Source organism: Lissotriton vulgaris, unplaced genomic scaffold (assembly GCF_964263255.1).
Source record: "Lissotriton vulgaris unplaced genomic scaffold, aLisVul1.2 SCAFFOLD_1162, whole genome shotgun sequence".
Lineage (NCBI taxonomy): Eukaryota > Metazoa > Chordata > Amphibia > Caudata > Salamandridae > Lissotriton > Lissotriton vulgaris.
This window is the reverse complement of record NW_028253023.1, coordinates 219,737-245,501: the sequence shown is the minus strand read 5'-3', so window position 1 is coordinate 245,501 and position 25,765 is coordinate 219,737. Positions and strand designations below refer to the sequence as shown.

The 25,765-nt window shown below is 46.7% G+C and overlaps 1 protein-coding gene across 3 annotated transcripts in view; it reads right to left on the bottom strand.

Moving 5' to 3' along the window:
* Positions 1-25,765, bottom strand: part of KAT14 (lysine acetyltransferase 14) — a 614,848-nt gene that overhangs the window by 438,794 nt on the left and 150,289 nt on the right. For all 3 annotated transcript variants that reach the window (XM_086951254.1, XM_086951255.1, XM_086951256.1), the window contains exon 3: positions 18,934-19,055. In XM_086951254.1, coding sequence (XP_086807380.1) covers positions 18,934-19,055 — 122 coding nt within the window. The remainder of the gene's footprint in view (positions 1-18,933; positions 19,056-25,765) is intronic.

Below are 25,765 nucleotides of genomic sequence, written 5' to 3'. Positions count from 1 at the left end.
CGCAATTGACCCTCATGGAACAAATCGCCCATCTCCGTTATGTCATGGTCGGTCCAGGCTTGCAGGGTTCTGGTAGTGTAATGTTTGTCTGCACGAGGAAGACCTACCAGTGGTAGCAGTGGGGAATATAGTGGTCGGTCTTTTGACAGTCGATGGATACGCATCATACAGCGACTCGCTATGGAGACTTGGAGTGGGTGGGGGACGGTTTGGTTCCGGGCAGGAGCATTCTCCTGATGATCGGCAGAGGTATCCTGCGGATCTCGGTCGTTGTTTCCCCAACACAACGTTCCGCTGTCCAGTGGGACAGCCATTGAAGCTGGGCAGCTAGGAAGTATGATTCGAAGGATGGGGCTCCTAGGCCTCCCTCGGTGGTGGGTAAATATAGCGTGCGGAGTGCTACTCTAAGGCGACTGGCGCCCCAAATGAGCGTTGTGAGTAGGGTGTTCAGTTCCCGGAAGAATGACCGGGGCGGGACCACCGGGAGAATGACAAAATGATAGAGCAGCCTGGGTACCATGATCATTTTTGCTATGGCCACCCGCCCAATGGGCGCCAGGGGAAGAGTCTTCCAGAAGTTCACCGCAGTTCGCAGACCTGCTAGCACCTTGTGGTGATTGCCATCATACAAATCAGTCGGGGAGTGGTAAAGTCGGACTCCTAGGTATCTGGGGGCATCCCCATTTCAGCGTAGGGTCTGAGTGCCGAGTGTCATCTCGTGTGGTGCCAGGTGGGGGCCGAGTGGGTAGATGGTCACTTTCTCCCAATTGACTTTGAGGCCAGATATGGCCCCGAAGAGCTGTAGGGTATCCCATATTGGGGTATCATCCCCAGTCACGTCCCGGACGTAGGTCAGCAGGTCATCTGCGTATAATGACCCGCAGTGTGTTGACCCCGCGACCGGAATCCCCCATCGTTCTCCTTCCTGACGTAGCCGTACCGCCAAGGGTTCAACGGCCAGTGCGAACAAGAGGGGGGAGAGAGGACATCCTTGTCTGGTACCTCTCTCAATTGGGAAGGGAGAAGAGATAAGTTTACAGAGTCGGAGTCTGGACGTGAGTCCCTTGTAGAGGAGTCGCGTGTATGCCAACAGCACCTCGCCGAAGTTCAGCGTCCGAAGGACCGCGAACAAATGGGGTCATAGCAGTGTGTCAAACGCCTTCTCCAGGTCGAAGATCAAGCACGCCACGTGGGGGAATCTGTCCCGCACATTATCTTGGATGTGGAATAGTCGTCTTAAGTTATGTGACGTATTGCGCCCGGGCACTAAACCGCATTGATCCAAGTGAACGAGGGTTTGTAAAGTTGGACTATATCGGTCGGCAAGTATTTTCCCTAAGATCTTACAGTCTGTATTTAAGAGTGTGATGGGTCTGTAGGAGGATGGGTATATGGGGTGTCTGTGGGGCTTTAAGAAGGTCACCATCGTGGACTCGCGGAATGACGCGGGCAAAATCCCCTTGGACAGGGCTTCTTCGTATGTGAGCGTGAGATGGGGTACTAGATGGGCTGCGAAAGTGCTGTAATATTCCAATGGGAGCCCATTCATCCCTGGTGTTTTCTTTCGCGCGAGGGACCCGATAGCGCGCTTGATATCAGGGGCTGTAATTTTGGTGTCTAGATCTTTCTTCTCTCGGAAATGGTGGGGAGCTTGTGTGTTCCCATGAAGTGTTGTAATGTGCATGGCGGCGTCAGCGCTGGGTTGCGGTACACGTTCATGTAATGGGCGCGGAATATATTCAAGATGTCGGGCTGTGACGTGTGGAGCTGCCCAGTTTCATCCGCTAAGTCTGTGATGGGCTGTGGGGTCGTGTCTTGCTTGGCCATCCATGCTAGGAGTGCGCCTGCCCTGTTACCCTCCCTGTGTACGCGTGTGGCATACATGCAGAAGTGATATTTCCTAAGATCGCGTAGCGTTTCCACATGTGTAAGTTTTGCTGCCTCAATCTGTTCTAAGGTGGTCGGTCCCTGGCCCGAGTCTCGGGATAGTCCCGCCAACTTCTCCTCCGATGTATGTAATGCCTGCTCCAATGTTTTCCGCACTCCCACTATCTGTTGAATACAATGCCCCAGTGCAGTAACCTTGTATGCAGCCCATTCTATGGCCCTGGAGGAGGCAGAGCCCGCATTGCGCCGAAAGTGTTCCTGAATGAAGTCCCCGTGCGTTTGGCGGAAGGGTTGATCCGTGAGGCATTCCTGAGGGAGCCTCCATGTGGGGATCGGGGGTGGGGCGGTTTCCAGCGGAGAGTGACCGTGTGTGCATCATAGTCCGATACTATTCGTCCCAAGTAGTCAGTGTGGTGTACTTTCGGTAAGATGGCTGCGGAGCACATGAATCTGTCAAGTCGCACCTTAAGGTCATGAGGGACGGAGTGAAAAAAGTATAGCCTGACCGCCGGGTTCAGTGTTCTCCAAGCGTCTTTCAGCATCCAGTGTTCTACCCATTTACGAAAGTGTTCGGATTGTTTGAGTGCTGGGGAATGCGGTGGGGGAGGGTGCGATCTGTAAGTGTGGGTCTACTACACAGTTGTAGTCTCCTCCCAAGAGCCAGGGAACTGAAGTGTGATGGGCTAGCATAGCGGTCAGTTTGTCCCAGTATTGTTCCTGTTCTGTATTTGGAGCATATATAGAACCGATAAGTATCGTTTGGCCTTCTAACAGGCCACTAACTATAGCGTATCTCCCATCGTTGTCGATCAGTCGGGCCTGTTCTTTAAATGGCACCCCGGGCCTAATCCAGATTAGAGCGCCTCTGGCGAATGCGGAGTAATTGGTGGCTCATATGATCCCCCGCCATTTCCTCTGAAACCTCTTGTTCTGTCAGGTGTGTCTCTTGAAGAAGGGCCACCTGTGCCTGTTGTCGCTTTATGTAGGCATCGATCGAGTACCTTTTATTGGCCGTGTGCAAGCCCCTGACGTTTAGCATTAGGAATTTAAGGCCGGTGTTTGATAAATGAGGTGTCATGTGTCAGTCGTGTAGAGTATGGACCTTGTGTAGTCATCTCCCCACGCAGCTGGTCCCCTCCCCTCAGGCCCCCGCCCCGTCCCGCCGACCCGGGGTCGTATGCCTCGGCATTGTCTCTCATAGCCCGCCCGCATCTTCGTGTCTAGGAAGTAAAATCGTAAAGGAAAGATAAACCATAACTCTGGGGAACATTCCCAACTAGGGGGACCTATTGCACGGGGCAATAAGTCCAAACAATATAACATGGAGAGTCTTTAGTTCGTTGCTGCGGGGTGGCAGGCGGTCATCATCCCTGGTGCTGCCGGCACCACGACTAAGGCACGTTAATTGTTGAAACTGTCTGTCCGGTGCCCCATGGTGAGTGGCCGCTGAGCAGGGGTTCTGGGCCCCGGGACAAAGACTCAGAAGCAGCTCGGATCCGCCCTCAAGTCTGTCCTTCTGGGCGGTCGTCTGGGCTATCGAAGTTTCGCCAGACTATCTGGAGCGGGTCGGGCCGCAGTATCAGGTGGTCTCCGTGTGTATTTCCTCGTTACATCAGCAGGTCCGCGGTCTGCTGGGTCACTATCGGGGGTGTCTGTGATCCCTCACGGGAGGCCGGAGCATCGCTGGTTTCATCCTCAGAGCTGAATAGATGCGTCTCTCTGTCTAGGTCCGATCCTCCCTCCGTGGGGTCAAGCTCCAACACCGCCTGGATCGCTCTTCGTCGCTCCGCTATGATCTGGGTGAGGTTCGGGGAGCCGCTTCCTTGTTGAGTGGGCCGGGTGTTAAGTTATGTCAGGGTGACTTTGAGGTTCTGTCTTCGCGGACGCCGTCCAGACGAGCTGTTTTGCGTGCTCGGTGACGCTGGGCGGCGAGGGGCATGTTGTTCCACCCAATTGTCTGCTTCTTTCGCATCTGTGAAGAAACGCGTAGTGCCTTCGTGGACAATTTGAGCTTGGCTGGGAACAGGAGGGCGTATTGGATGTTTTTCTGCCTGAGTGTTCGCTTCACTGCTTGGAAGGTGGCCCTCTGTTGTTGGACGGCCGGGGGAACAGCATCACTTGTCGGTCTTCCACCCGTAGTTTCCTGTGTGTTCTGGCCGCTCGAAGAATAGCATCTCTGTCTCGGAAATGTAGAAGTTTCAGGAGGAACGGTCGTGGGGGCAGGCCCGGTTTTGGCTTGCGTGTCGGAACTCTGTGCGCTCGTTCAATTGAGAAGTAGGGGGTCAAATCTGTGGCCGGTGTGAAGGTCGCAATCCAGTCCGTGATGAACTGTATGGGGTCAGCTCCTTCCGGCAGGTTCATGACGCTTATGTTGCTCCTCCAGGAGCGCCCTTCTAAATCGTCAGTCTTGTATTCTAGAGCTTTGAGCCGGGATTGCAGGTCCACAATGTCTCGGTGGTGTTGTTGCACTTGTGGGTGTATAGTTTGCATCACCTGTTCTCCTTGGGCTACTTTGTCCGAAAGTTTCCTATGGTTGTCCCGGAGGAGGTTCAGGTCCGTGGCTAGGGTATCAAACTTTATGGGGGTTGGGGTCACCGTTGTCCCCGCGTCTGCAGGGCTAGCGCGCCTCCTCTCAGCGCTGTTTGGTGTGTACAGCATGGTGGCCGCTAAGTATGCAGGCTGGCAGCGTGTCCCTGAATCCTGGTCCCCGAAGGGCGCGGCGTAACACAGTGAGTAGCTCCGTGCGTCTTCTCCACGCCGTCAATCTTCACGGCCGGGGCTATGAGGCATTCGGGGGGTGTAGTAAATGATGCACGAGAAGGGGGGGCCCGGTGTGTTCTTCGTCCTTCGTGATCACCCCCAGTGTCTCCACGCTCGTGGCTGCGTGTGTCTGTATTCTGTTAAGCCCGGCATTGGCGAGCCGCGACGGTGGTGGTGCGGTCTGGTGAGGGCGGGCTGCGTTTCACTGCGTGGTTCCTCCGGGTCAGGCAGGCCCCTCTGCGCTGGGTATCTGAGGTCGCGGGATGAGTCGGGCCGCCGACTTCCTAGCGCCGCCTCCTCACCTTAGTGTCCAGCGTGGGTGCTCCGTCAGGGGATTCTGGCGCCTTAGGCTCGGGGGCACTCAGGCGCCGTCACTCCACCCGGAGGCCGCCATCTTGAGAGGCCGAGAACGGGGAGCGACAGCAGAGCGCCGCAGTCTTCACAGGGACTTAATCCGGGCACCTCGGGCGGGTCAGGGCTGCCTGGGGGTGTTCCGACCGCCGATTCCGCCTTCTTGGCCCCTGTAGCGGGTAAGGGGACACCATTAGCTGCATCGAGCGTGGGCCGGCAGTCGGAGCTCTAGGGAAAACGATCCGCCATCTTAGGCGGCTAAGCCACGCCCCCCCCCCTGCTGAATCAGTTTACATTGATTTAAGGCTGAAAAGGCATGATTACGAGTAAAATAAAGTGGTGCAATAATGCCGCTAAATTTCCATTTTTGTGCCGCTAAATTTCCATTTTTGTGCCGCTAAATTTCCATTTTTGTGCCGCTAAATTTCCATTTTTGTGCCGCAATATCCTGGGGGGTCTGTATAAACAAGAAATAGAAAGGGGGCCAGTATACAGACCTGGAGGTCCCCATCGTCGAGACAATTGAGTCTGTTCTCTCACCATCGAATTTTCACTGTAGTGTTACAGTGTAGCCTGCGCAGCAGGACAACAAGGGGTTCCTCCACCCTCATCTCTCCCATCATAGTCACGACTGACCGTGTCAAAAAGCATTAGATAGGTCCATGAAGGCCAGATGTAAGGAGCACTTCATGGACCTAGTGTATTTACTGACAACCAGTGACCGGTTCAGACACTGTTCTGTCGTACCCATTTCCCGTCTAAAACCATAATGAGTTTTAGAAAGCACCTGGTTTGCAAAGGCCCACTCTTCTGCATGAACCAAGAGGACTCTGCCCAAACCCTTTACTGTTGCGTCTATTAGACACAAACAAATATATAACTAAAGTTTAAAGTAAAGTGATGGTTAGTGTAATGCGGTCCCATGAATGCAGTAAACAGTCTGGACTACACTGCATAACTTGCAGCTTCTTTATTCACACATCAGGACAGGCTAAGGAAACATCAGGTTTAGTTGCAGGATACAAGAAGAGGACTACAAGATACCCCACCAGGAGCATTGGACTTCGCTGGTAAGCATCTGGGCTCAACTGTCAGAACAACATTCCAAGTGACAGAGCAACATTCCATGCAGCATAATATTCATGATGGTGCAGGGATACAGAACAACGAAAGCAAGACAACAGATAACTTTAGTAATAAGACTTTAAGATAAGTTAAAAATCTCAGAAAATGTCTGGAAAAAAACACATTCAAAGTGCAGTTATGGCTACAAAACCTAATACCTACTACAATGCACCATTTATGGTTAGAAGGTTATGGTTCGTAGTCCTACACTACTTATGACCTAACACTTGACATCATTAACGACAATTTAATTGAAACTGATGAAATTTCAACTGACTTCATTGCAAGATTAATCTTTTTATTTTTTATATTTTAATGCCAGTGGATCCCCATGAGGCCTCCTCATGGGATTAAGGGTCAGGGTAGGTTCACTCTGCCTCCTCATGGTCTGCACAATTTTCTCAACACAGTGCTCAATGCACTGTTTTTTTAGGTAATGGCAACCACAACAAAAATGTTTCTGTAACGGCCAGCCAATCAGATTTCAGTGAATTTGCTTATCCACAGTGAGATTTAGGAATTTACAATGCCTAAAAGGATAAAAAAATCTTTCCTTGTCTATTGATGTGCTCTTACTTGATTAAATGGATTTGCAAATCTTCGGTAGATCCGCAAATTAACGATCCATATAGCTTTAAAATTTTACGTCTTTATACCCAAACGCAAATTATTCAAAAGTGACTGAATGGATTTACAACAAACCAATTAAAGGTACCTCCTTGAGTAAAGTTCTACCTTCAGGGCAAGTATGGAATTGCTCTGTTCAGCTGTATTTTGCTGTTTAAGATCAAATAATCCAGTGGACGTTGACATGGGAAATGTCATCATCATCAATCGACTTTATTTCGCACTTCAAAAAATGCATTAAAGTACACATAAAAAGACATTTAAAAGCCAAACGTAAAATAAATACAATGCAAGAACCAGAGAAATGTCACCCTCTAGGTTAAAATAGAATCAAATAGCAGGGATCATAAGTATTAACAAGCATTTGCAATGCAACAGGTCTCGCACTTGCGAGAGTTTAAGCTATTGGCATTGTAAATGACAATGCATTTTATTTATCTGTTTTGCTAATTAACACATAAATAAATTGCATTGTCAGTTACAATGCCAATAGCTCAAACTCTTGTAAATGCGAGACCTTTTCAAAGAAGCGGCTGCCATTGTCCCAGGCTGCTAGGAAAGCGAAAACGCGCACGGCCCGCTGAATGTTGCATGACAGCATGTGGTGTGTGCAGTAGGAGAAACTCATTAAAGTAAATAGTGTTTACAGACTAAAACAAGGGCTGGGGTCTAACGCGCCGGAAGGGGGTTTAGTTCAGATTTGAATATTGAACAATATAAGTAAACCGACCTCCACTAGGCGCTATTATAAAATATTTTTGTCCCTTTTAAAAACAAGGCTGGGACTTACATACGGGGCAGAGGTCCAAGCTGCAGTTCTGGTTTGAAATTAAATTGTATATATTGAATAGCATTAGAAAACCAACCTCCTTCGGGCGCTGTAGGAAAATGTTTCCTGTGAGACTCGGACATACATACATACGGGGCTGCGGGGGATGTTGGGGGGGGGGGGGGGGGGGGGGGGGGGGGGGCGACGCTCCGGTTATGGGATTTAACTATAAAACATATTCAATAATATAAGCACAGCAGCGTCTGTAAGGCGCTATACCAATATTTTGGGCTTTAGTAAACACAATCTTCGGACATACACACGGGGCGACGGGTCTAGCGCTGAAAGGCTGGAATATAATTACAATTAAAATATTCTGTAACACGTGCAGGCTAGCCTCGGCCAGGCGCTATTAAATACAGTTTTTGTGCCTAATAAACGCGGAGCTGGGGTCTCACGCTGCAATTCTGCTATGACATTATTATGTATATATTTTCAGTAATATAACTACACCAATCGCCGAACGGTACTAGGAAAAAAAACGTAAACAGAAGGTTAGAACGCAAACACAAAAGGCCGGGATCTAACCTTTCTGTTTTGGGAAGTGATTATAACTTAAATATTCAATAATGTAAGAACACCGACCTTCAGAAGGCGCTAAAATATTACACGTTTTTGGGCTCTTGATAACTCAAGGCGCACAGAGACATACACACAGGGCTGTGGGTCAACGCTCTAGTTCTGATATTAAACAACAAATGAATAATCTAAGCACATCTGCCGCCTTAAGGCGCTATTAAAAACATGTTTTTGGACTCTTGTATATATCAGTTTCAAACATACACACCGGGAGGGGGCCCAGCGCTTCGGTTCGGAAATGAATGATAACTTAAATATGTAGTATTAGAAGCGCTCCAACACCCCTCGGGCGCTACAAAAACACAGCCCACAGACACAAATACAGTAATATAAGCACACACACAAGGCGCTATGAAAAACATTCATATTTCTGGCTTCTTGTGCACATGGGCGTTACATATAGATACAGAGCTGGGGTGAATTTAGTAAACATTCAGTAATATAAGCACACCACTTTCATAAAGCGCTATAAAACATGTTTCTTCGCTCTGGTAACACAAGCATCGGAAGGATACAAACGGGCCCAGGGGTCCAGATTTTCGATTCTTAGATGAAGTTACAATTTAAATATTCAGTAATAATGCACACCGATCTCCCTACAGCGCTATAAAACCATGTTTTCTGGGCTCTGGTAACCCAAGAATCGGACGGATACGCGGGCCCAGGGTCCAACGCTTCGGTTCTGGGATGAAATCCGAGGCCGGGAGGGTGCGGGGACGGAAGGATGCTCGGCTGGAGGAAGACGGACAGGCGGACGAGTGAAAAAGCAGAAAAAACAGAAAGCCAGAAGCGGTGAGAGAGTGAGCGTCATTGCTGAACAAAAGCTCACAGAACCAGTCGCACAACTAACATGGCAACCAACCCCAGATTCAAACGAGCGCAGGCGGGCCCTTGTACCTTGTACTTCCATGGCCCTGGTCTGCCCGCTGTCCTCGGGCTCGGTCGGGCGCAGGCGCAGCTGATATTAGACCCGGGTCTCTCTTTCCGCGGCGGGCGGGCACGCACGCGCTCACTCAGTGCGTAGGAGCTTTCGCAGCTGTATAGGAGGCCGAGAGGGGGCACGCGCCGGCAGTCAGTCAGACAGACTGACGGACCGAGCGCCATGGAGCCGCCGCTGCTGCTCACCGCCTGCCTCCTGCTGCTCGGCGGGGCCCGCGCCGACCTCTCCGGTGAGTGTGAGGAAGGGGGGGGGGAACATCTCACCCCTGGGCGGGTGGGGGTGGCGGCAGTGCATGTGCGCTCGTGTGTCTCTCTGTGTGTGTGTGCTCGTGTGTGTGCTTGTGCGAAAAGCTGTGGCTGTGTGTGTGTATGCGAGAAGTGCATGAGGCACAAACTGTAGAGGGTCGCGTGTAAAACTGAAACTGTCACAGTTGACGCGCGCGACCTAATCCCAGTCAAGGAGCTGCGCGTTCACATTGCTTGTCCGCTGTCTGTTCCCCTTGAGCCCTTGAAAGATGAAATGATCACAATAAGTCTCGCAGCGACGGATCGCTTTCGCGATCCGGTTCGCAGTGCGAGACCTAAAAACAAGTACATTGATTGAAAAATAGGTCTTAAAGTGCAATAGGTGCTATACTAAAAACCTTACGGGTTCTCAAGGTAGCCAATAAAAATGAAGCTAGTGCATAGCAAAGAAGTGGAGTTTCTAATTGATAAAATAGAGTGTGTCCTGGGGCTAGAGCGCTCAAGGAGAACGTATTCAAAATTGGGACAATAAAAATCTTACTCTCTACTATATACAAAGGACAGAAAAATAGGAAATGTAAGGTCGACTGGGGCGACTTATCACACGGACAGGACGGTAAATTCCTTATTGAGAATACTTTATTTGGATAGCCCAACATTAAAAGAATGAGATTTAATCGAAATCTGATCAGAATGAAACGATGCGGGTTGTTCTCAACAAACCCTACATAAGAATGAAAATGTTTGGGTATCTGCGGTATACTTTCGTTAAACTTTACAGATTGTTTCTCTCTATGACTATTCCACCTGTCACGAATAGTTTTGTTAAGAAAATGTCCTTCAATCTAGATTTTCAAAATTGTTCACAAAAGGTTGGAGTGTCATATAAGAAAGCAAGTCCCAGCGAAGTTAAGGTTTGTCTAACATACGATTGCCGGGGGATTTTATGAGCATGGTCCAGGTTCAGGATATCTTACAAGATTTTCAGTTTCAAACCCACAGTGCCCCTTTTCCATACTGATAAGAGAGAGTGGTGCTGATGTAATGGTGTCAATAATGAAGGGCATACTGGCTTTTTTATGTGCAACAAAATTATTACATGCTAGAGGGACTGTCAACAACCTTTTGATCAATTTATCTTCTAAAACGTGGAGTGCTGTCACGAAGCTTATTCCCCAGATTGCTGTCCCATATATGGTTTCTGATCTATCGTTCCCCTACACTGTCTAAACCCGTACTGTACTTCTGTGAGGATTTTCTTTTCCTTTGCCCATGCTTCCAATTTGTTTAGCAATAACCTATTGATAAGTTTGGCTGTGCTATCAAGCAATGAGATGGGGCGATAGCAGGAATAGAAGCATCCCCTTTTTTTAGATATCAGGATTTTAACAGATTTTTTGCATGAAGGAGGGGGCCAGTCTTGGCTATAACGTTAAAAACCACAGTTAAAAGTGGAGACAAAAAGGGAATGTCTGTGAGAAAGATATCCATAGGGTCCTGGTATTTTAATAGATGGACATTGGGTCAGAGCATGTTCGATTTCCCTAAGATCATCGAGAGGTAGGTAAAGGCCTCTGTGTCGGGGCATGCATCTACAATAAGAGTTTCCCCCTGTTTTATATTTCCTGAAAATACCTTACCAAGGGGTCTTCTTCGATATGTACATATGAGGAAGGTCCACCATTATCTTTCAAAAAAGGAGAATTAATTACCTTCCAGAAAGCAGTACTGTCACTGAGGGATGAGGCTTACTTTAGATTATTCCAGGCCTCCGATTTAAGCTGTCTCAGCCTGCTTTACCTTGCTAGTTTATATGATTTCCTCAACATACAACATGCTCTTTGTTTCTAGGTGATATTTTGAGAGCGTTACAAAGATTTTCAGAGGCAACTGAACAATTCTTATCAAACCACCGATGTAGTGTGATATCTCTTGCGGATATCTGGAGTATCAGCTGTGATTTTAGCTAGTTTATAAGCTTACGGAACGCTTCAGTTAACTGCGTTTGATTTAAGGATGGATCCAGGCAGGTTTGTATATCCTCCTGATTTGCCACAATAAAGCTTGTAAAAAGACTGCACACGTCAACTGTATCCCATTTTAAAATAAAGCCATTATTTCTGTCTAGGGTTGGTTTAGGGACTTTAGTACCGTTACGAATTTTCAAAACCTGCCATAACGCACAGGAAAGCATGGCATGATGACTAAATTCTGTAAATTGTATCTGTAGCTTAGTTAAGCTTGATCTAAGAGTATCAGAGGAGATCATATAATCTAGCGTGGACAGATATTCAGCTCTGTGAAAAGTAGGGGAAAATTGCAGCGTGTGTGGATCAATTTCATTGTGTAACTCGATTTGCCACTTCATTAAAATACTACTTATAACATTCCCCTGGGCATCATGATGAAAATGGGGACTAGACACATCCCTATGGTCTACGATCCTGCATAAATCCACAGGATCTCGTGTGCATGTCTTTGTGTTTAAATCTCCCAGCCAGATAACTTGTACAGATTTAGGGTAGGACTCCGCTAGGTCCTCTATTAAGCTGTCTAAATGCTGGGGTACCACCTCAGGTTTTGAAAGTTGTTATTGTAATAGTTCACTAATAGTAAATACCACATATTGTTCCCTTTAATAACCAAAATGTGAAAGTAAGGGGATGTATTTATAAAACTTAAAACGTTCAATGCAACCACATTAGATATCAATGTGAGTAAACCTCCCCTAGGCTTACACCCTGGGGAGGGCAAGGCTGCAGTTTGGAACGACCGATACCCATTAATAAAAATTAATGCAATCTCCCAGGTTTCTTGTATACTAATAATCTGAAAATCAGCCAAGGTAGTGAGCCACTCCTTATTATTTTGCTTACTATTGCAGCCTGCTATATTCCAGGACAAAAGAGAGTAAACTAGATTATGTACGCCCATAGTATGAACCTTGGTAACCTCATGGGAAGGATCGAAGAGATGTAAATCAGTACAACTCCGATGTTCTGGTTCCCTCCTGTGAGGACCGTGTAACACCATTTACCTCAACCCCTTCACTCTCTATTCGGGATAACATCTGGGGTTTCTAGTTATTAACCACTTGTCAATCACAAGAATCCAGGCCTGATAATGGGGCAAACCTATTAGATGTGCAAAGGTTCATGTGATCGTTCAACGAAGGCCTGTTAGCATTTATGAAGCGATCCAGGGCTGTGATTGAGACCTTTCATAGTGAGAAGTATGTGCTTTGTAGAAAAAAAAAACAGGGATGCAGAAAAGATCTTGGTCACTATTTTGGGGGCTAATAGGGGCTGAGAAAGTAAGTCTCCAACAAGTTGTGGGCAATCAAAATTTAAAACGACATAATCGCTCTCGTATACCTTTGGGGGTGGACCAACCCACGGGTTTCTCCTCGCCATTATTAGATGATTCTGAATGAGGTACCCTGGCCTGGTATGATTGGATAACCATTGGCACAATTTGGCCATAAGCTGGATGGTGGATTCTCTTTGTGATGGTCTGAGCCCCGGAACATTTACCAAAACTAGGACAAAAGGACAATCCACTGGCGAAAGGTAAAGGGTTTGATGTTTAAATTCCCTATAATTCTGCATAGATTCACTGTGGGTGTGGTTGGTGTGAGCATGGATGATGTCACAGGACTCCTCCAAAGGCTTGTTAATAACTAATCTGTTCTCACATGCGGACAGAGGTAGAGGGCCTGCAGGGCCTGAAGATGTCTCGATTGAGGGCCTTGCCGTTAGGGTAGGAACACCCCCACCTGGCTGTGTATTAGATGCCAAGGTAAGTCCAGATTTACCCACAGCTGGGGACCTTCCAGTCTGGGAATAAGAGGTGCTTGCAATGGGGGATTATAAGTGGTATGTGGAGGGTGGTTATTAGAAAGGATTGGCTGTATGGGAGCTCTGCTGGAATTTAATAACTCATGAAGTTTCAGATCAATATTTTCCATACGCCACAAAATAGGACTTAACATAAAAGATAATCTAATGCAAATGTCCTCAAGAGGGGCCAAGGACCGTGACAGTTCAAGATTGTCTACACCAGGATCTGCGCTAATTTGTAAAGTTGTTGATTTCCTTGTTTTTTTTAGTTTGGAGGAGGGAGGTTCTTTATGAGGTCCTTTCTTCCTCTTTCCGCTTGTGGTCAATAAGGAGATAGGCTTCTCTACGATGGGGTGGTTCAGAGGAAAGGGAGTGCCATTAGCGGGTGCCGGTGCAATTGATGGCGAATTACTCACTCAACGACACCTTGACTCACAATGTTAACATTAGGCTCAGTGTCTATAGTGGTAAGCAAACATTCAGACCAATCGTGAGTACCATCCCCCAAAGACAGCCTTCGCTCTGCCAAGGCGATCTGAATAGAAATTGCTTTAGTCACTTCAGTTAGAAACGAGCCAATGGTGGATATGGTTAACCCTAGGGTAGATGTAGTGATTATCTTCTTCTTAACCATCCTGATCCAAGATTCTGACAGCGCAGGGCAGGTGTCAGAGGTTAGAGAGGTTGCCCAGTCCAGCCTCTTCCGGGCGTCCCAGCTCACGTCCCGCACCACGGGCCGTGATGCGTTTTTATGCGTGTGGTCAGGAAACAGAAAGCAGTGGCAGGTGGAGATTGGAGTTGTAGTCCTCTCCCCAGCGGTGCTTGATGGTGCACGGCTCTCCCCTCAGCTGGCAGGCAGATACAGGTAAATGTGGGGCCGCGGCACGCTTTTATGCACATGTCCAGTAAACAGGAAGCAGAGGCAGGGGGAGATGTAGTCCTTTCCCCAGCGGTGCCTGGTGGTGCATGGCTCTCCACTCGGCTGGCAGGCAGCTACAGGTAAATGAAGGGCTGCAATGCAATTTTATGCACATGTCTAGGAAGCAGGAAGCAGTGACAAGGGGAGATGGAAGTTTTAGTCCTCTTCCCAGCGGTGCTTGGTGTTGCATGGCTTCCCCCTCGGCTGGCAAGCAGCTAAAGGTAAATGCAGGGCTGCAACGCAATTTTATGCGCATGTCCAGGAAGCAGGAGGCAGTGGCAGGGGGAGATGGGAGTTGTAGTCGTCTCCCCAGTGGTGCTTGGTGGTGCATGGGACTCAAGCAGCCGTTTTAAGTGCTAGAATCAGGAATCGACGGGCATTTTGTGGTTGAGATTCGAATCCCTTCTGACTCGAGAACTTCATAACACTTGAATCGCTTCTGATTCAAGAGTGTCTTGCTGATTAAAAAAAAGGCAAACTCTTTAACAAGTGTGTAAATACAAGCAAAGGTAGTTGGCGAGGGCTAGAGCAAGGCCCTATATCCAAGACCCCCAGCCCATGGCCTAAGTTGGTGCGCAGCTTTTGAGTGTTAACTGCATGCAAGGGATAGGGTGCTGGGTCTGGCACAAGCCAGACCCTATGTCAAACCACCACAGTGCACAGACAACGGCCATGTGCAGTGGGGATGACTGATGGTAGAAGGTTGGGCTGAGGGTCAGACTCCAAGCCAGGCCCTCCACCAAACCCCCGCTGGAGAGAGCTGAAGGTCGTGCACCAACAAGGGGGTCTGGCAGGAGTCCAGGCCTCATGACAAAACCGGACTGCACACTGCAGAAGGTGGTGAGATGCAGGGGCTGGCCACCCAGAAGTTACTAAAAACCCAATGAATTTCAGTGCTAAAAGAAACAAAAAACACAGATAAGGTTCTGGCACAAGCCATTAAAATCTGACACGATACATGCAAGATGGATTATCTAATATTCCAAGGTTATAAAAGCTTGTGAGAAATATTATGCAGGCGTCAACTCTAATGCATAAGCAAATTCCGGGTACAGGGGCATATGAGGTCAGGAACTATGATAAATGTGGGATACAGTAGGGATATGAACTACAATTTAGGTGAAACATTATTGTATAACATCTGCGATGGCTTTGCTTTATTTAATTTGGACAAACTTGCATTTGGTGCAGCAAAAAGTGGTTTAGATGATTCACTGGGCAACTGCTCAAATGGCTAAATTGTCATTGATTGACTCTGACCTCAGTTGGGCCTCTGAGCAAGTTCAATGTGCCCTCAGTCTTCTATTGTGCGACTGTGGGAGAGGTAGTTATTTCGGTGAGAAGTTTTTTGTCTGTAAGTATTTTGTACTTGGTGAGAAGCTGATCAAAAAAATCTCTAACTGTACTGCTTCATTTTATGGGTAGCTACAAATTAAAGGTTTTGTAATCCAAAGTATCAAAGGTGAACAAAAACCAGACGCTGAATTTGTTTGCCTAAGCTAAATAGAAATGGTATGTACCCTAGGATAAGGTTTGTTTCAAGAAAAGTAGTTGTTTCTGAAGTATTATTAATTATAGGCGTGAAATTGATGGTTTGTGTTGTCACTTTTTCCCATTCCCTTGTCATCTTTTTGATGTATCTTGTTTGTGTCACGGTTAACATTCAATTGTATAGCCTATAAATGATATGTGATTATTCACCTTTTCTTATGGTATATGAAAATTGTTTCTTTTTCACTGGTTAAAAGTCCGTTGCTTCCAATTCTCAATAGCTGTGAATAAAGTCTATGAAAAGTGATTGTTGTGTAGTTGCTTTCTAAATTCTTACTATGATGTGAGACCTGGTTCCGGGTGACAGAGGAAATTAGATTTCAAGTGGAAAAAGTTGAGTAATTTACACTTATGTTCTGGAACCATCATACAACCGGAGCCCAAACTAGATTGGTAATTATTCATTAGCAAAAGGCTCTCGGGCTAGCATGGTAGACTTAAGGTGAGGGCTAAAAAATTAAGGACACTTTAATTGAATGTAATATTCCTCAATAAGATAACTATTGTGGGGTCATATACAAAATCCTTCCGTGAGTTCAAAGTCTGCAAATGGCAAAAAAGGAATACTTTGAAGCTGTAGAGTGTTTTGCTATGTACAAAATTTCTTTAAAGACATAAACGTCTTTCGAACTAATATTTCATTTCAAGTAAGCTTTATTCGGCTTTTGAATTTAAAACCATAAAAGCAGCAGAGAAAAAATACAAACATGCAAAAATTAACTCAGCAAGTCAATTCATATTTAAAAGAAAAACAAACTATTTAAAACAAACTAAAACGGTTAGGCAAATCAACTATTCAAAATAATAACCCAAGATACACAGAGTCCTCCTTTATCACCAGGTATTATGGTGATTTGGTACTCGGGGGCCAGGGTAAAAGTCATGCAGGTCCCAAATACGAATGGAGCCATCTCCAACTTTGTGCTGGGTAGAACGTAAGTAGGGGGCAATGTTCCTGTGTTTAAATTTAATTAAAATCAGATCTCCCGGAACGTCTTTTGGCAGAGAACCAAGCCACCCCACCCTCCTGACGCTCAGTATCCCGCCATTTAACACAGATGGTAACGGTCTATTGTTTTTGAGCCAAAAAATGGCTTTATTCAGTAGGTCCTGGTGTAGTTCACGTTTACCCGGGCTGAGTGCAGGGACCCCAGAAAGAACGGTAACGTATGGGGCGGCTTCGGGGGGGTAGATCAATTTGATGCCTTCTTTCTGGAACTCTGTGAGGGGCATGTTTGAGATTAAGAGGAGCATTGCCACCACTTAGAATGGATGGTATAAAAGGGGGGTCACAAGTTGGAAGTATACTGTAAGCATTGATCACAGGCCTTTCATGAGTGTTAGTGAGGGTAGAGCATGTGGGTGTCACGGTGTTAACAGTTAGTGGATAGGACCTTATTACAGTGTTTTCGATCCTGGTCAGCCTGTCCCCCAAATCATTAATTTTTTCGACCAGTGGTGAAAGAGCAGTGTTTAACAGTCGTTCGATTTGGGCCAGTAGGGTCGAGTGAAGGGGGGATACGGGGTCATTTGGTCGAGTCTCAGCCTTATCCAATGTTAATAAGACTGGGTTTGGGGCGGATAAATGGGGGCTGCAAATATTTATTTGAGGGGGGGTTGTTTCGGGGGATGCGGGGGAGTGCAAATTGCTTGATCAGTGTCTCTACCCGCTATAGGGGGAGTTAATACATCCTGGACATAGTTTGTGCCACACATGGCATTCAATTCTTCCCAGATGGACATCGTAGTTGGGAGACAGGATGCCGAAGACAACAGTATACAGTACAAAACGGTAGAGATGGAAAGGCTAGCACCTGACTGTACCTCCTCTTGTGATGGAGCCAAGTATAGTGGCCCGTCCCGTCCTCCTCTGGCCTCTGAGGGCCACAGAGGGCCCGCCCTTTGCCCGGGCTTAGCCCGGCGTCGTCCCGCGCGCGTCAGGCGGGGCGGGAGGTGTTCCGCGATCTTGAGGAGCCTCCTGGCGCAGCGGGAGCGTCACGAGCGCGCCAGGACCCGGGGCTGCTGGGAAATGTAGGCGATACCCTGCGTCTTCCCTGCGCTTGCCGTTCCCCTCACGGCTGGATTGGTGAAGGGATTGCCCGGCCGTTTCCCTCACGGCTCCCCAACACTGCGGGTAAGTTCAGGAAGTGCCCCCGGGCCCGCTCGGCGCTCCGCGGTCTTGAGGCGCCTCCTGGCGCAGCGGGAGCGTCACGAGCGCGCCAGGACCCGGGGCTGCTGGGAAATGTAGGCGATACCCTGCGTCTTCCCTGCGCCTGCCGTTCGCCTCACGGCTGGATTGGTGAAGGGATTGCCCGGCCGTTTCCCTCACGGCTCCCCAACACTGCGGGTAAGTTCAGGAAGTGCCCCCGGGCCCGCTCGGCACTCCGCGGTCTTGAGGCGCCTCCTGGCGCAGCGGGAGCGTCACGAGCGCGCCAGGACCCGGGGCTGCTGGGAAATGTAGGCGATACCCTGCGTCTTCCCTGCGCTTGCCGTTCCCCTCACGGCTGGATTGGTGAAGGGATTGCCCGGCCGTTTCCCTCACGGCTCCCCAACACTGCGGGTAAGTTCAGGAAGTGAACTAATAAAAGTTGTTTGACAATAATTATTACTTGCGAATAGGAGGGGTGTGAACAGTGCTCAATTTTGAACCCAAACAAAAAAAAAAAAGAATGCTGGTGCCCGATGCTCAGCAGCCCACACAGCCAGCAATTATACATTGGCACGCCAAATACTAAAGCTGGTAGCTTAAGTCCACCTCAGGCCTCCTTAATCCACTACCAAACACTACCTGCCCCTTTATCTCACACTTGCAAGTTCCTGCTTTCTCCCTTTCGTTTATTCTTGGTCTTCCTCCATCTTTCCGTTTTGTTTGTTCTTCCATCTCTTGCTCTATGGAAATGTCTGATGCAGAAATAGAAGTGCCGGCCTCCAATAATAAGTGCTGGTGTAGAGCCTCAGAAGAAAGGCCTGAAGTCCTTGGTATAACATTCGCGATTCTAGGACACAAACGTGCAAGTATCTATCCTTTTCCCCACAAAGGTAAGCATCTGCTGAATGTTAGTTAACCATTATCTAGTCATAACTACTTATGGGGTCGCTTCCAGGGATAGAACAGTTAACAGTTTATTTAACTATAATGTCAATTCCATTGCAACCTGTGAAGTACCTGATACATACACAAACACATCATTCTCCCTTTATGTGTATAAATAAAATATTTCCTGAGCTAGGAATAGTCAATGCACTCGATGATAAAGTTGCTCTTATTCAAATCATCTCACCTGTTCCCAAGTAGGAAGGTCCAATGTTTATCGATGTACGAGCAAATATCTTCTTTCCACCTGAAATAACCTTGACGCCCAGTTCCTTCCAAGCACAGGTTGTACATTGCCAGCATAACCACCTGAAATGCAAAGAACAATATCATGTTACAAATTGCAGCAGTGAATTAGTCATTGTGGCAAGAATGCTAGCCCAGTCGTCCTATCAGTTAGTAAGTGTCCTTCAAGTGGATTTGCTATCAAGATATGGAAACGTCCATCACATTGCTGTTTCACTAGAAGCTACTTTTCACATTTTCAAAGCTATTAAAAACAGGTATGGAGTAAATTTTGCACATGTAAGGTCCTCCCTTCAGCAAAGCCAACTCTCATTGCCCTCCAATCACATCTACACACTATTTACCAAACAGAAGATCATTGGAAGAAGTGATGCTCTAACCGCAAGCCAAGCAACAAGCTATAAGGAACAACCTGACCAAAATCATAACGTGTTCTTACTGAAGCATTCTAAGAGAGTTCCTCAAATCTCACAGGGAGAAGCGCGAGTGCTCTGCTGATCTTATTTATTAAACATGCAGAAGTCACCATTGCTCTGGCGTAATAATACAAGTAGATGCATGCTGGGATGAGCGCTACATAAATCACGTATTTTTGAGATATGCCGCAAATATATTGCAACGCTTGTTGGAAACCAAAACTTGTATGTCAGAAAAACAGCTTTACATGGGACAAATGTGTCTAATCGTCTTTGTTCTGTTGTGTGAGAACCCTGCACCTTTATGACAGGGGTCAAACAAACTAATTTGCAAAGGTTACCTTCTTATTTACAAATACATCAGAGTTGACTTTAAGAACAAATATACACCTTTTGAGAGACACTAATATAAGCCTTTTTTTATCCTTTTATTTTGAGTCAATTCGAAGTCTTGAAAGCTTTAAAACTACATCTGAACACGTGAAAAAGCAGGGCTTTGAAAGTTTAGAAATATCTTTTTTATTTTATTTATTTGTTTTCTTGGTGCAAAATTACATACTATAAGACATAAAACAGTGTCCCCAAGTATGATGGTTAATCCTCGTCCTGTGAGGTATCTACAGTTGGCGCAGTACATATCCCCCCTCTGAATGCGTTCCATTTCCCCCACATCCGTTCCCATTTCTTTAATCGTGGGAGTGTTTCACGCCCCCCACAATCTAGCTATGTTTCGCTTCGCCACCATCATGCCCAGTGACGCCCATATTTGTCCAGTGGTATTAAGGTCCGTAGCCTCCCAAATGTTCAATAAGCAGCGTTTAGGTTCCGGTGGTACAGGGGCGAAGCCGAGTAGAAATATCTTAATCTTTTTTTCAGAGAAAGCCAAATTTGCTTTCAATTTTTTTTAAACTGCCTTTTTCCACTACAGCATCAAAAAATATACCCCTTCCTTTGCAAATTAAGGACAATAAAACTGCCGAAGACAGAGAGTGGCACCAGCTGTATGTTTATTAAACTCTGAAAACCCTCTTTTGTTAAAAAATGTACCATACGAGATGAAGATTGTACTGGATCTTTTTTTTTTTTTTTTAATGCATATAGGCGGACATTCTTTTTTTTTTTTGGTTTATGGCTCTACACTTATCCTCCCTCCGAGTTTGCTACTAAATGAAAGCAGGCAATGAGGCAGACATATTTGTTTGGCACCCTCTTTGCCACTATTCTTAAACTCCCCACATATTATAGAAAACAGTATCTGAATCAGCCACACATGTTGGCAGGGGGAACCCCTAAATTGTACACCCCAACATATTACCTCAACAGCACTCCCATAGGTGGATGAACCAGAGATCAGTGTTAAACCTCACTTTCATGAGGTAATGTGTCTATGAGATAATGAACCATACAAATATAAAAAAATTGAGCCATTTAAATAAGGACGGACTCAATAATGGAGTTCTAGGGCAGGAATAATACAATTAAAAGATGAATTACAAAACTTCAAAAGGTGCACTATAGGAATTGCAAAATGCATAAAGTACCATTAGGCTAATAGTAAATAGAGCAATATAGGATAAGATGCAAAATCCCAAAACAGCAGCAAAATAAAAAAATAAAAATAAATTAGATAGCATCTCCAGTAACACCCAAGAGAATCAGCAACATCTTCTGACTCGCATCCAAATTCTGGGGTTTGTTTAAATTTTTTTGTATAGGAAAGCATCAGTTTCTGCAGAATCATCATCATTTTTGCCCCCCAACTGGATCACCAGTTGGAGAGGTATTGTAGTTAGGAGACCGGATCCCGATGTGGTATCGATTGATAAGTTTCTCCAGGATTTGAGCATGGAGAAGGCATAGGCCTTTCCTCAGTTTGCAATGATTATGAGACTGTCCACTCAGATGTGGCAACAGAATGAGGACTTAGCGCTGGTCACACCAATATGGAGATCTCAAGTTTGGTTCCGGTTCTGAGGGAACTTTCTTGGGATTTCCCAATCCCTCTAACCCAGTTTCAGGGTCTCTTCCACGATCCCTAAGGGAATCCTCATTACCTGGTGCTCACGCAGGCTTTTCGTTTCATGGCATGGCAGATTCCTAGAAAGTCCCAGGAATTTCTTCAAAAGCTACAGGCTTGCTTGCCAGAGCCTGGGCAGATAGCACTACATAAGGGATACTGCTCTGCCGAGTCGCAATGGCTGCACTGGTATCGTCAGCAGCAGCTGGATTCAGTGGGGGCAGTTGTCTGTATTTTGAATTTCCTAGCGGATCTGGCTTCCGAGGATTTAGCTTACTGGTCAATCAACACCTTTAGATCGGCTATCTCAGCATGCCACAATTTTGTGGATGGAAATCCAGAGGGGGAACATCCCCTCATCTGTAAACCTCTCAGTAGTATCATGTTGTCTATTCCTCTGGAACGCAGATATTCTAACTTTGGGACATTAAAAAAGTCCTCTGTTTATTTAAATCCTGGCCGTTTAACAAGTAACTTTAAAGGAAGAAGATGTTGGCGAAACTGGCTACTCGGCTATATTTGGTTTCATGTCATAGATTGTCAGATGTGAGAGTTCTGGAATTGACAGGCAGAATATACACTTCAGACGGTGTGAATTCATGTTTCTAGACATAGAAAATGTAATTCTAGGATTCTGTCATACTCAGCTTTGCCAAATGATCCTCAGTTATGTGTGGTTAAAGCATTGAAAGCTTACGAATCTATGACAGAAGATATACTTCCTCAGGGTGAGTGTCAACTACTTATTGCTCTTACCAAGCCCCACAAAGCTGTTTCTTCCCTTATCATTTCCATATGGGTCAGATGGGCCTTGCATGAAGTGGGGGTTGATGCATCTAAGTTTGGGGCTCAATCCGTACAGGGGGCTAGGGCTTCCAAAGTTTTCTCTCTAGAAGTTTGTTTGGAGGACATCCTTGATGCAACGGATTGGTCCTCATTCTACTTTTAAAAGATTTTATTTGAAACTGGTTACACATCCGGCATCTCTGGTGGTGGAGACGCTTTAAACTAGCCTAATCCTTGCCTCCAGTCCTGACATAGAATTAAAATTGTCCTAGCTACTGTAATAGAAAGTTTCAATTTTATTAAGGACTCAAAAGGTGAGGATTAGCCTACCCTTACTTTATTGGATTTCAATTTACCCACCATATTGCCATTGTATTTCTTGTGGTTCCTGGTGCATATCATGATTATGTTTCTCTTTATATTATGAAAAAGTTTTGACCTTATACTTCGCTGAACTTTGGCCTAATATGCCGTTACATTGTTTATGCTTTGGATATCTAGTTTGCTCTTTTCATTATCTTACATCAATTATCTATCTGCCTTCTTGGGGATGGATGCGAATAAACAGGAGTAATTCCAGAAGGAGTCTGATCTGTTTCCAGAAAGAAAGAGGAGAACAGAGCATCTACAATAACTTTTGGACTGACACCGCTCTGATTGGAGGATGTTTTGTTTTATTCCCATGGACTGAAGGGAAATGTAGTTTGTTGTTGTTACATACTTTGTTTGAGAAGTTGGCCTGGCATATGCTGTCCACTATTCTAGTGGGCACCTTGCACCAGTCCAAACGACCCTTATTGATGGTAGGTTTAAAGACAACCTATATAGAAAGCTATCCTAGTGGTAGCTGTGGAGAGCAGCCTTCAGGCTAAGTCTTGAAGGAATGTAAAGCAGCTTGTTTTACCAGTCTATAATCTTGTGAATGACCAAATGAAAGCAGAACCACACCAAGTATATATATAAAATATAAGTATTTAATCTAAACACATCCCTCTAGTCTCTTTATGAGGCTAGAGGCAAAAGTACATACAATAAACTTATTTAGCACACAGTAAATTAGCACAGTATACGTTTAGCCCTAGGGGCCTCACAAACCATATACTAAGTAGGTGGTATAAGAACCACGATAGACCGAGACAAGGCCTAGGGCCTGTAGAACCGCTGGGGCAACCAAGAATGACCCAAGGTAGTGACGAAGGAGACCCACAGGGGAGGTGTGCAGTGTCTAAACACAGCCGCGAATCACCATTGACTACTATGGAGAAAGTTGCGATTAGAATTTTAAAGATTAGGGACACTTGGAAGTGGACTAGAAGGAAACCCCTTCAGAACTAGGCAGTTCGAGAGTCAACACCCACGGGAGCACCGGAGTACTCGAGTTACCTCATCCAGGGAAGCCGGGTGCATAGGTGTCTTTTCGTGTCGGGTTTCGCCGTCGTTTTTCAAGGCGAGCAGCGGAAAAGTGCTGGAGGCGATCAAGTGGAAAGTGTCCGGTTGGATCCAAGGGTGGATTGAAGATTTGAAGAACCTGAAAGCAGAGGGGACAGAGTCTGGGTCACTTGCCAGTGACTAGGGAAGCGATAAGAAGATGCCCACCGATGTCGGTGATTTCAGGTGCAGAAGGTGAAGCTGGACTCTTCAGCCACGAGGACCATGAGGTGTCGACGACAACTAGGAGCTGGATTCGAGCTGTCCCACGTCGGATGTCGAGTGCTGCGGTGTTGGTATCCCGATTGGACCCAACAAGCCTTGGCAACCGCAACCCATGCAGAATGCAAAGATTGGCTTTGGAGCAGACCAGCAAGGTCTGAGGGACTCACCCTTTGGAGGGGAGTCAGGGCACGTCTGGAGCAACCAGGGAAGCCCAAGAAACAAAAGAGAGGACCTTCGTATGGACCCACCAGTTGACGGACCAGGGATCGCGAAGGGGCCTCAAACAGAAATGCTAGAAGCGGGACCACGGAACACTCGTGGAGTGTAGGCCCACAATCTTTGGTGCAGATGGTGCTCTGGGCTTGGACTAAGAGTAGCCCAATGCACAACTTCGGAAAAGCTCAGGAAGTAGGTGCACTAGCAAATGTGCACGGTGTCCAAGAGTTCTGGTCCCACATCTCTCGTGATGGCTGCGGGTCTCCGCTTTGCTGTGATCTTGTGTCGGCCTCAGAGATGTCTCGAAGTCCGTGTCCTGTGTCGCAAATCCTTCGGGATCCGGCGGGAGCATTGGAAATGCAGACCGGCAAGATGCGTCTTTGGTGCCTGTTTGAACAGAGGAGTCACTCCTTGACCTCAAGGGAGAGTCTACCATCTTCTAGTCAATATAGAATGTCGTAGTTGCTAGATATATGTTGCAGAGTTTCGTCCAGGGTAATCTAAAGTCCTAATGACTGGGTTCCTATACTTATACTAAGTTTAGGGGTTGGAGTTACTCTAAGGTCCCACCTATGGGAGGACCTGGGGAGGGGGTAGTTACATCCCTTCCCCTTTGTTCAGTTTCGCGCCAGAGCAGGGGCTGAGTGCCCCTGCAACCGATTTGAACTGGGGTATGCACAGGGACACTAAGTGTGCCCCCAGCACTGTCTAAAAAGCATTCACTGAATGCACCTGCCCAGCCCCAATATGCTAAAGCCTGTCTGGGGAGGTGGACAGGAAACCTAGTGTCCAGGCCTCCCCTGCCGGAGTTTAGTCCAGCAGCAGGAGGTCAGACTTGTGTCTGTGGCAGCAGCATCCATTTTGTGATTCTAGGGCCTTCTCCCTCTACAAGGGTGGAATTCTACCCCCGCCGCCAGGTCGGGTGGTGGTGGTGGTGGGCAGGGGGGGGGGGGGGGGGGATTACAAAGTGTTTGACACCAAACACGACATGTTTTGATGCAGCCATTCCAAAGTTAGCACTTACTGCAAGGTTATAATGCGCTTAAGAGTATGTGGTATGGCTGTATCACAGAACAGCCTCAGGGAATAGATTCCGAAAGCTGCAGAGGGGTCCTGCTCATGCATGGGAAACCTCTCACAAAAAACCAAACACTCTGCCTTCAGGATTGTCAAGGCCTGCCATAGGAGTGACTTATAGGTTTATATGTTTCTGTATTTAAAGGTAGAAATAGGTAGCCTATATCTTAGTAATGGGTGCAAGCACCACCTTACCCAGGCTGCAGTAGCAGACCTGTGGTGCACTTCTGGAAGGCTTCCCAGGTGTAGCATAATACATGCTTCAGCCCCTGGTAGGCCTCTGGGGTACCTATGCCCTTGATATCTAAGGTACCATATAGTAGGGATTCACAAGGGTAACCCAGACACTAGTTCGTGTCCAGAGCATGATTAATAGGTTCTGGTGACCCTGATGTAATTTTCATTGCTTAAGATTAACTTAGCAATATTGTGTAAAACCGAAAACTAGCAAGTGGAAACTGTGTTAATTTTTAATTTGCGCCGTGTTTTTAACATAGTGGCATTGTAGTACTGTTTGCACAGCTCACTGCTTTGATTTAACTGCCCTGGCCCAGTTCCACCACGGGTTTTCCCGTTTGTGTGGAGGGCTCGCCGGCAGAGATTGGGTC